The sequence below is a fragment of the Protomyctophum parallelum genome (assembly GCF_964188405.1).
Source record: "Protomyctophum parallelum genome assembly, chromosome: 9".
In the NCBI taxonomy this organism is placed as follows: domain Eukaryota; kingdom Metazoa; phylum Chordata; class Actinopteri; order Myctophiformes; family Myctophidae; genus Protomyctophum; species Protomyctophum parallelum.
In genome coordinates, this window is record NC_139706.1 from 38,256,027 (window position 1) to 38,268,326 (window position 12,300).

Below are 12,300 nucleotides of genomic sequence, written 5' to 3' on the forward strand. Positions count from 1 at the left end.
AGGAAACAGATGTTGTTCTGATTAAACATACACACGCACGCACACGCACAAACACACACACACACACACACACACACACACACCGTACCAAAGGACCGCCGCCTGCTGATCTACATAAAACATGTGCTACATGTGGACGGGCTGCCAACTGACGAGGGCTTTCTGTGTGCATATATGTGTTAGTATGTTATGAGCGTGTATATGTGTTAGTATGTTATGAGCGTGTATATGTCACAAAGAGACAGAACTAAGCCAAGTAACTGCTTGATGTGCTGTCCTTGTCCTTCTCCATTACTGAGTCACATCAATGCGGTAATCAATGCATAATAGCCTGCATGTAATTAGCTCTCCTTTGTAGACACAGTGATGATAATTGATTGAAATTCTGATGGCCCCTCTGCACTAGCCTCTGTGTGCGTGCATCTATGTGTGGGTGATCACACAGTGCACACATGTACTCAAACAACCAGAAGAGACAACGATTCATATGGTTTCTACTTTAATAAGAATGCACTTCGGCACCCCATCATTTCTTCATTTTAGGCTATCATTTTACAAACTAGATATAAAAGGCCATAAATAAATGACATAAGTTACATGTACCTAGAATTCCTCGACAAAAAACAGACAAAAGATGAAAAAAAAAAAAGACAAAGCAAAAATTGAGAGAATGTTAGATCTACATGACTAGATCATATGGCATCAGAAGGCATACAATGACCAACATTAACTGTTAGGGGGGTTTTTTCTTCATTATTTCATTGAACTAAAGGAAAAAAATATTTTACAGTACATTCTGCTTTCCTTCTCTTTCCCAACATTTCTTGCATAATTCCACAGGTCCTTTTTTCTACAGATAACAACCCTAAAACAATGCACCACCAAAAGAAAAAAAAAAGCCGGGATTAAGGACGGAGGTGTTTTTTGTATTGTGTGAAGCTTCACAAAGGAGTTCAAAAACATTCAGATAAGGATATTTTAAAAACAAAAAAAGCTAAGAGAAGAGTACAGTCCATTGGTTGAAAGCTGTCCGCTGTGTGATGTTTACTGGAAGAAACAAAAAATAATATCCATGATAAAACTCACTTTTCCCAGCTCATGATCTTCTGTAGTGTACATCGGTGCGTCCTTTTAAAATACCCCTGTACATCCCGATGCAGAAAGACGGTTCCACCCAATGTGCCTATTTTATTTTTTAGCTCAGAGAATCCATCGTCATTGACTGTCCCTCTGTCCATCAGTCTGTAAAGGCAGGAGTGCTGACCCTCTGTCCATCAGTCTGTCAGGGCAGGAGTGCTGTTGTCACACTGTCCGTGTGTCCTATACTGCAACTCACTGCACGAGGCAAAGCAGGAAATGTGGTGCGCTCCAGAAAGCTGTTTTAAATGATTGCTGTTGTCGAGTAGAGCTTGCACAACGGAAGCAATATTAAACACCTCACATGGTTTCTGACGCCACAAAAGCAAACTCATTTTTTTTTCTCTTTCAAATGTCTCAAAAATAAGTCCATAATCTCCATCTCCACAGTGGCATGAAAACAGACACAAATATTGATAGTACTTTCAAGATACTGTCAGTCATACAGTACAGACGGACGCACGCACGCACACGTCGCACACGCACACACACACACACACACACACACACACACAGTCGCCCACATGTCGATCATACTCAACATACATTAGCGGCCAAATCAAACGCTCATTACTGTACATGCAAACAAAAAATATAAAACGACACAAAATAAAACAAATTTCTCCAAAAAATACAAGTACATTATCCACTGGAGCTGGGCCTCTAGATTATATTACATTCTTTTTAGTGTTTTCTTTTCTCTCTTTTTTTTTGTAGGTTGTTAATTCATTCATAGTGTTTGCAGTAAGTCACTGGATTGGCTGCAGAGTGCGAATGGCCAGTCTGTCAGGTTAACGTGGCACGGTGGCAGACGCAGTGGTGGATTTCTCATCTCGAGGAGACTCCAAGGAGAGAGAGGGGAAAAACAGACCCGGGAGGGGGGTGGGGGTGGGGTGGGGGGGAGGTTCTGGTCATGGGGAACGAGCGAGGGATCCTGTTTGTAATGGATGGCAGCAGCTGTGGGGAACGAGAGAGAGAGAGAGAGAGAAGAAATGAGAGAAAAGGAGAAAATAAAAGTGAGGCCACACTCAGTCGCAATGGTTTTAGAACGTAAACAATTTCTGCCTGACGTCCAATCCTAACCAAGAGTATCCTTCAACCTTAAAGGGAAAAATCTCCTCATCTGCTGCTAAATGCAAAACAGCGTCAGTGTGCATACATGACATCAGCATATCTGAATCCCCCACAAGCCCCAACCCCCTCCCAAATCTAAAAAGCCCTTCTTTCCGTTCCAGGAAAGTCGTTGAGAACTATGCCACTCTCGCTTGGGCCGCGTGTTGCGCCTCACTATGCGAGTCAGTAGCTGATGAATCCTTCTCATCAACATGCCAGCGGCGTCAAGGCCTGTGACTGATCACAGAGCAGCGTCTATTGATCTGCTCTCTCTGCCTCAGGTGGCGCAACCCGCTTGTTAATTAACACACAGCTCTGGTGCCGAGAGGCCATCGAGCTCATACTCAGCACAGAGAGAAAGAAAGTGCAACAGAGCGAGAGAGCGAGTAGTGAGAGAGCTGTTCTAATTAGTAATAGAGCTTATGGACACTTGGATGGTTATAATCAATGTGAGGGTCCTACACTACAAATATAAGAGCATCTATAATGCATTTCTCGTCTCAAGAGAACCTGGAGTGTGTTGGAGCTGCCAATCTCGTCTTCATGTTCCTGCCATAAGCATTGATAATGTCCTACGTTGATTCTGTCATACATACATTTTATGTACACTCTAACATTTAACATGAATTCTTACCATGATGACAGCTTGAATAATATCCAGCAGGAATTATCTTGCTTATCCGCATGCTGATGAAGATGATGGTGATGATGATGATGGTGAGGATGATGCTTAGTTATTACTCCATCTTGTCGTTTTGTCCCAAGCAATCCTTCCCTTTCACAGCCACTTTAAGGAAGCCAATTCCCAGTAGCCAACTGACCCAAAAGGCTGTCCATTAGAAGTGGTGAGGAACAGTCTGACCCACACAGGGGTACGGGGAATCGAAATCCAGCATGTTGGGGGTGGGAGAGGGGGGTCTAGGGCATGGGAATGCACCTACAGAAAATCAAAGACATTCTTGGCAACGTCCTGAGGGCAACAATATACACAGGACCAAACAAGTACATAATGGAACAAAAAAAGCAGGGCCTCCTCGAGGTAAGTCCATTCCTGCGCAGACCCCCCTCTGCCCCCCCAACCTCTGTTTATGTGGGGGTCCTCGGATCCTCCATTTTGTTCGTCAGATATCAGACAGGTCCAGCAGAGAGAGAAGACGTCCCACACAACAATTCATGTACAATAAAACACAGTCACAGGAAATAAAAAAAGTCTGCTCTGCGGATTTATTCCAGAAGACAAATGTTCCAGAAACGACACTCTGCCCAGGGAGCGAAGAGAGGTACTGCCCCCCTCCTTCGCAATTCTTCCTTCCAGACCGGTCGAAGGCACTCCAGATTGGCCTCTCGGAACCACTGTTCTGTCCGTCCGTACGTCCGTCCATCAACTTCGAAACACCGCGGACAGAATTATCCCATTCTCCACAAAAAGGGCAAGGTAAAGATCTGCTAAAAAAGTGCCATTTTTCACCACTTTTTTCTTCTTCTTTTTTTCTTTTTGATCCAATTTAAAGTGCATGGTTGAGGTAAACTATTTCTTCATAGTTTATTTGTCTCTTGTTTGTTTGTTTTTCATGTTTTTTTTGTTTTTATATTTAATCTTTTGTGTTGTTTTTTTCTGTATGAAAAGAAGCTGTTTGTTTTTTGTTTTTTAATAATAATAATAATAATATCTTTTATAGCTATGCTAGATCTCTCAGACGGGAACCATTCTGCCTTGCATTTGTTGCATCTGGGACAGCATTCCCTGGACGTTGGTCAGGATCTTGCTCTGGTGCGCGGCAGAGGAGATGCCGATGCGCGCCATGTCCCTGAAAGGTACAGCAGAGAGAGAGAGAGAGAGAGAGGGGGGAGAGCCATTAGGACCAGCGTCAACAATAACAAAACCTTGTTCCACATCATGATGGCTTTCACAGCCTGCGTGGACGCTGGCCCAACTGCTTCACAGCTCCAGCAGCGAATCCTCTCAACAACAACACATCAGTCCTATGGCCTCGTTTATATTTCGGTGCACAGCATAGCTTGAAAGTATTTTCTGTTTGAGTTATTCACTGCCGTGCTATGAATTATGAATTATACTTTAGCCACTAGTCATGCAGTATAGGCTATGTTAGAGAGAAACACGACAACGTTATGACAAACTGACAGTTATAAGGGACATGATATGTGTCTGTGTTTATATATGCTGTGTATATATACGTAATACATATTATATACTGTGTATATATATACAATATACTGTATATATACAGTATAACGAATATATATAAATACACATCCACAAGAGTGGCGAGTAAAATACACTGTATTTATTTATAAAACGCCAGCAACGTTCCTACTCTTGCTCTCCACAATTTCCTTCTCCCTGCGTCCATCTGATTATTTTACACTTTCCCCCTCTCTCTTGCCCCCCCCAGCCCCCCCCCCCTCCGCTCTCTCATGCACCCCCCCCCTCCGCTCTCTCATGCACCCCCCCTCTCTCATGCACCCCCCAGCCCCCCCTCTCCTCTCTCATGCACCCCCCAGCCCCCCCTCTCCTCTCTCATGCCCCCTCAGCCCCCCCCTCTCTCATGCACAACCAGCCCCCCCTCTCCTCTCTCATGCACCCCCCAGCCCCCCCCCCCCCCCCCTCTCCTCTCTCATGCCCCCTCAGCCCCCCCTCTCTCATGCACCCCCCCAGCCCCCCCTCTCCTCTCTCATGCACACCCCCAGCCCCCCCCCCCCTCTCTCATGCACCCCCCAGCCCCCCTCAGACTCACTCCTGTGTCATCTGCACGACGGCCTCTGGGGTGGTGTATCCTCCAGCGGTGAAGTTGTCACTGTATCTCTCCATGCCGATGGCCTGCAGCCAGTCCTCCACAGATCCCACGGCTGAGGACGCCTCGGGGCTCACCGGCTCCAGTAGGGTGGTGCTGGGCCTGGTGGTGGGAGGGAGAGGAGAGGAAGAGAGACGAATGGTAGGCGAGGAGAAAGATGGAGAGAGGAGGAGAAGAGAGTTATGGCACATGAAATATATATACTTTTTTCTTTTTATATAATTTTCAAGATGTATTATTTCATATATACTATACATACATTGAATATATACATAATACATAAATGTGGTCTACCAGGTAGATTATCAATCATATCACCAATCATAGGCAGTTTGAGGGTCTTTGGCACAGAATAAATGATCCTGATCCAATCCATGTAGGAATCCTATACCCAACACTGACTAATTAAAACAGGGGGGTGACAACATGCCCCCGGGCCTTCTGGGAGCTGTAGTCTTCCTGCTCTGATCCATCACATACCAGAAGGCCATGACACAAAGAATTACCACAGCCATGAAACGGTCCATTTCTCGCCATCACTTTACCATCTCTCTCTATTTAATTTCTCTTTCACTGTGAGCTCCCCCATGATGGGATCAGCAGGTTTGTCAGACTCAGCCCTCCCTCGTGTCCCCTCCGTATTTGTCCTACTGGAATCCGTGCCAAGTCAAACAGCAGTTCCTTCCCTCAGTGTCACCGACACAGTTCGTTTGGTCTTATTTGAAGAGAAAACAGGATCCACACGGCACACACTCCAGTGAACTCCACCGCGCGCCACAGCAGCACGCTCTCTCTTGTTCAGATAGCCGCTGGTACACACTGTGCCTCATGCCGACTGAATTACACTGTTTTTCCTTTCCCTTTTCCACTCTCCTCCTTTGTGCCTAGAGCTGGGACGGCATTGGCAGCCATTAAACATTTACACAGGGCCGGCTAGTCTGAGGTGAGGCACTGGCCATCTCGTCCTGCTCCAATAAGTCTCGCTTGATCTCTCTCCCTTTTCCTCTAAATCCCTCTATTTGCAATGGTTTTATTTCCATTTCTCTCTCTCTCTCTCTCTCTCTCTCTCTCGCTCTCTCTCTCATCTCTCTCTCTCATCTCTCCCCCGACTCACTCTCGTTCTACCTCCATAATTTAAGATATCTACAAATTGGTTTCGAGCACTAGTACGTACGTATGTACTTTTGATGTGTGCTGCTGAATGACATGGTGGAAGTTTCTAGTGGTTAGCTGTGGAGAGCTGGATGTCAAACTATAATAAGTGATCCCCACTAGTGTATGGAACAGTGCTGTGCAGTGACCCCTTTCCATGCATGTCAGGCTCACACACCTGCGCACGCACGCACACACACGTTCAGATACTATACTTGTGTTGTGAGGACATAAAAAATAATGGTAGAAAAAAATGCCCCAGCTATAAAGCCAGAGTAAAACATATGTTTTTATAGCTATATACAGCAACATTTTCGGCGCAAGACATCGGCACACAACAAAGTAAAGAATCAGTCTAACGACTGTGATTTTATCCTAACCTAACCCCAAGCTAATTCTTCTAGTGTGGGACACTTGCACTCTCACAAGTATAGTAATACAAGTACACACACACACACACACACACACACACACACACACACACACACACACACACACACACACACACACACACGTGCACACACAGTCACGCATACAACTTATTAAGTCCCCTTATCCTCACATACCTGTAAAAGCAACATTTATAGGATTCAGTCCCGCTAATTACTCCACATGGACCCTCTCGCTCTCTGTATCCCATTAGGTGAATGTATGTGCCCGTGTGTGTGTGTGTGTGTGTGTGTGTGTGTGTGTGTGTGTGTGTGTGTGTGTGTGTGTGTGTGTGTGTGTGTGTGTGTGTGTGTGTGTGTGTGTGTGTGTGTGCGTGCGTGTGTGTGTGTGTGTTTGTGCATGCATGCATGCCCGTGCTTGCATGCTTGTTAAACTAAAACAGACTCCCGCTGGCCTGCGTGTAGTCTGTAAATACACACACACAGGTCGTCCTTTTAACGCGTCTAGCTGCTGGGAAGTAATGGTGTCGGAGCCGCAAGGTCGTGTTTGTTTTCAACTCTGCGTTGCGTCGTAATTTCTCCACTCTGTTAGAGCGTGTGCATTCCACAGCGTACGATGCCATTAAGGCCGCTCACCGCAGGACCCCATTATGGAGTGGTGTTTGTGTTACAATAAACTGTACACCGCAAGAGGGTAACACTTAATGGGGAATGTAAATACCGATGAGAGTAGGTATTTGGGTGTGCGTGCACACACACACACACACACACACACACACACACACACACACACACACACACACACACACACACACACGTGTGCATCTGTGTGTGTATATGTGTGTGCCTACCTATTTGTGTATGATGTGAGCTGGGGTGTTTGTCTGCATGTGCATTACACAAGTGCATCCATATGCATTAATGCTTTCTTCAAATTGACCACGCAGACTGGTTAGGTATTGTTCTGTCCGTCACACACGTTGGCGTCTTCCTTACCGAACGGCGGTCTCTCCTCCGGTCCTCTTCAGGCTGTTGGGGTTGCGGATCAGCTTGTCCAGCATGTTGACGATCTGTCCGAACTTGGGCCGGTCAGCGCGCTCCCTCTGCCAGCAGTCCAGCATCAGCTGGTGCAGCGCCACGGGGCAGTCCATGGGCGGGGGCAGCCGGTAGCCCTCGTCGATGGCCTTGATCACCTAGAGAGAGAGAGAGAGAGGAGGGAGGGTGTTCATTTACTAACCACTTAAACCCAATAGTCTGTAACTGTACTTTCAGCAGTTTTTGTTCCACTTCACACACTAAATCATGCAAGAGTTGTCTAGACTGAACAGTCGAACGGACTGGAAGGGGACGATGAAGAAGTGTGCTAGTTTGTGAACTACTGTGTGACCGACTTACATCCTGGTTACTCATGTCCCAATATGGCCGCTCGCCGTACGACATCACTTCCCACATGACAATGCCATAACTCCACACGTCGCTGGCCGAGGTGAACTTCCTGTAGGCGATGGCCTCTGGAGCCGTCCAGCGAATGGGAATCTTCCCTCCCTGGAGGACACGGCGACAGGGAATTAATGAAAGGGGGCCAAACTGACACGTTGACGCATACAAGCACATACGTCACTCACACACACACACACACACACACACACACACACACACACACACACACACACACACACACACACACACACACACAAACTCAATCGATTTTAATCAATTGAGATTGTGCAGAGTTAAAACTAACACTGGGCATTTTACTGTATAGAGTTCTGAGCCCAATAACAATCATGTCACACTGATCCCCAAACATGCATTAACCAATCATGTCTATACTATTAATCGGTCCATCTGAGACACAACACACTTACTCTAGTAGTGTAGGCAGCTTCCGGGTCGTCCTCCAGGACGCGGGACATGCCGAAGTCGGACACCTTACACACCAGGTTGCTGTTGACCAGGATGTTTCTGGCCGCCAGGTCTCGGTGGACATAGCTCATGTCTGACAGGTACTTCATACCCGATGCGATGCCACGCAGGATGCCAACCAGCTGGATCACCGTGAAGCGCCCGTCATTCTTCTACAGAGTACACAAGAGTAAACAAACAAGAATAAACAACAAGGACAGAAAATGCCTCGGTTGGACAGATATTCTTCATTTCAAGTGAACGCATGCTTGGCTTAACATGTGGCTAATTCACTGAGTGAATAAATACATTTACTGTACCGGTATACGCTACAGTCATGGGATTGAGCTTACGATGCAGAGTTTTAAATCTTTAAATATTTTGGAGTGTGTGTCTGTAATTAGGTACAGCATGTGGCTCACTTTCTTTCTTACACTTTCTTTATGGACCCTAGAGCCTGTCCTAAATCCCTGACTGGTCAAGTAGAAGACGGCTCAAGGTAGGAACTTTGTTTTTTGTCAAAATATGTTGAAAATATGCTGCACCTGCTTACTCTTGTGTTAAATAATATAGCAGCTTTTGCTAAATGTCCATTGTAAAATCATTGTTTTTTAAGGATGAGAGTAAGAAAAACTGTGGAGATCGGTTATTTGCCAACTGTGTATCTGTTGACAGATTGGCATCAACTTGTTAGTTTAAAAAGATATTTGAATGCTTGTAAACACTGTTCACATTCATGTTTAACTACTTACTTACTTTCTTACTTTAACTACTCAACTATACAAGCTAGCTTAACCAGCATCTTACCTGGCTCAAGCATTTACCTATAATCACCGTGTTACATCAAATACCGAACAAAACAAAAGATGAAACACTACGTTTATCGCACAAATCCCTTTCTGGATCTCGGTGAAAGAATGCGTGTGAACGGCCTAATGTCTGTTTCCAACAGGAAACGAAGAGAATCGCTATCAAAATAAATAAATGCTGTAATCCTCATTGTGTCGTTGGGTGATTTCTTGGGGATAACACGGCTCTGATCAGATGGGAATGGGATCAACATTACAGTCTACACCTACGCACACACACACACACAAACAAAAACACACAGGAAACGCATCACTGACCCTCAGGAATGCATCCAGTGATCCATTCTCCATGTACTCTGTGATAATCATCACTGGCTTACCTGAAAAGAGAGAGAGAGGGAGGGTGAGAAAAAGAGAAGGGGAGGGAGAGGATGATTATCGTTCTGGTCGTGCAGAAACCTCTTATCTCCAGATTACTAATTGTGGATTTCTTTCACAAATTAATGCCCTACTTCGCCATGCTATATTGTCACACAAAAGTAGTTAAAATGAAAAGTTTTGAGCTTGTAGATCTACTATTTTTGGCATTTGAATCCTGAAAAGTAACAGTTTTGGACATGTGAGGTTTCCACCCGACAGCAAGATTATGATGCATATCACAGCTCAGCGCCGCAGGAGGTCCCCATGGGAATATGTGTGTGTGTGTGTGTGTGTGTGTGTGTGTGTGTGTGTGTGTGTGTGTGTGTGTGTGTGTGTGCGTGCGTGTGTGTGGGGCCATCCATCTTTGTCCCGTGGTGATTTAATTAGCTCAGTATAACGGCTGCCCTCGTGTCCTACACTCTGTCTACTGACACACACATGCATTACTGCTGAAACAATACACCACTTCACGTTTCCCCCCACACGCACGCACGCACGCACGCACGCACGCACGCACGCACGCACGCACGCACGCACGCACATCTTGTATGTATGCAAATACATTTTAACACTAACTTAATCAAATGTTTTACCATTCAGTCTTGACACGCACACACGCATGCACGCACGCACGCACGCATGCACGCACGCACCCAACCACCCACGCATGCACACACACACACACTCATCATCTTTTATGCATGCAAATATGTATTGAGTAACTTGTAAAAATGTTGTATCACACGGGCACATGGGAAGGGAAATACGTTCGAACACACCCACAGACGCGTGCACGCATGCACACACACACACACACACACACACACACACACACACACACACACACACACACACACACACACACACACACACACACACTCAAACTGCCTGTTTGTGTCACTCACTACCCTTTTGCCCTAATTCTACTCTGCCAATTTATTTTTTGCGCATCTGTCACCCCCCCCCCCCCCCTCTCTCTCTTTCTCTCTTTCTGTCTTTCTCTCTCTCCATCCCATCCCTGCCACTCCTCTCTAGCCCTTTTCACCCCATCTCTCTGTCTCTGTCTCATTCCCTCTTGGGGGACAGTCTGTGTCTTTATCTGTGGCACAGAGGGAGAGGGGGGTGGGTCATTCCCTGGTGTGTCTCTGTCTATCTTTGTCTGTCTCCTATTGGCCGGGGGGAGATTGGGGGGACAGAGAGAGAGTAAGAGAAAGGGAAAGCGGGTGGTTTTGTTTTCGTCCCTGAGTGCTAGCAAGATGGCGCCTAACCAGCCATGACAACAACACATGCTGAAGAAGCCCCTCCTGGAGGTTGTTTGTTGGAAGAAACGTGATTATGGTTCCATTTTAAAAAGATTATCTCGCTTTGGAGAAGTGCTGAATGGACAGCCCTTTTATTTATTTATTTTCCTTTTATTTATTTTTACCAGCACACTGATAGTGTCTTGACAGCAGTGTGTGAGGCGCTCCAGCGCGCCGTAGCAGCAGTGCTGGAGTGTTTAGACACGGAGGTCTCAGAGGTGAAGTTCTTCCACTCCACAGCAGGACGGCCACGTCAGTTAGTGTCGTACCCGCCACGTGACTGGCAGACCATTAATGACAGGGCGCTCCGACGCCCCAAAGAGGAAGTGGACTTAAACTTGGGGGAGAGGGAGAGCTTTTTTTTGGTCAGCCATCTTTGTTCCTCTTTGTTCTCCGCCTTGCCCCCGCGGCCACGGATGATTGACAGCTCCCCAATCAAGTCTAAGGAGCGTCTGACCTGCGCCCCGCAACTCTCCCCTTCCCAGCCCTGCCCTCGTCCTCCCAGTCCATTTGCATGCTAATTCCTTGTTTACTGAATACGCCCCGCCGTCTCTGGCAATGAACTCTGGGCAAGAGCCCCCAAACGGGACGATTATCACCTGCCAACAGAACAGTGGCTGGGGGAGAGAGCAACAGGGGGACGAGATGGGGGGAATATTGGGGGAATGTTGGTCTTATGTAGGAAGACCCTCGGGCATTCGCAGCAACACACAAAGGCCTGGCTGAGCCCTCGCGCTATAGAAGCGGATCTTTTCAGTAAGTGCTTACCATATGTAAATGAACCGTTAGAATATGCCACATCCGATGGTTTTAAGCACTAATGGTGGCAGGATTTTAATCATACAATTACATGACAGCAATATAAATAACCATATAGGGATGGTGGATTACGGCCAGCTCTTAAGCCTGCAGCGAGTAATTTCTACACATTTATGTATTTAGTGCCTATTTGGAGTTCTTCAATAATTAATAAGTCCTAATTGGCTCTGTTGGACATACAGTCAGAGTGGGGCCAGGATTGAAAGTCCCTTTTAACTTGATTGGAATGGGGTAAAAAAATGCAATTCAAATAATGGCTTCTTAATAGATTCCACTGACACACTCGAGTGTGAAGGAATAATTGCTCCTGTCTGGCGTTGCACTTGCAGAGTGCGGAGGCAGAGACACTGGTTGCCCTTCTACCTTCCACTGGCCATTCTTTTCATGTCTACGCCTGTCACCGGCCACACTGCACCTCATTCACTCTGTCACCGGCCACACT

The 12,300-nt window shown here is 46.3% G+C and overlaps 1 protein-coding gene across 2 annotated transcripts in view; it reads right to left on the reverse strand.

Annotated features, from left to right (window-relative positions):
* Nucleotides 1-482: 482 nt before the first annotated feature.
* epha4l (eph receptor A4, like) overlaps nt 483-12,300 on the reverse strand; it is a 58,677-nt gene continuing 46,859 nt past the window's right edge. For both annotated transcript variants that reach the window (XM_083773833.1, XM_083773832.1), the window contains exons 12-18: nt 9,637-9,698; nt 8,473-8,682; nt 8,000-8,149; nt 7,601-7,797; nt 5,007-5,165; nt 2,885-4,058; nt 483-2,094 (exon numbers count right to left, since the gene is read on the reverse strand). In XM_083773833.1, coding sequence (XP_083629959.1) covers nt 3,944-4,058; nt 5,007-5,165; nt 7,601-7,797; nt 8,000-8,149; nt 8,473-8,682; nt 9,637-9,698 — 893 coding nt within the window. In that variant the 3' untranslated portion in view covers nt 483-2,094; nt 2,885-3,943. The remainder of the gene's footprint in view (nt 2,095-2,884; nt 4,059-5,006; nt 5,166-7,600; nt 7,798-7,999; nt 8,150-8,472; nt 8,683-9,636; nt 9,699-12,300) is intronic.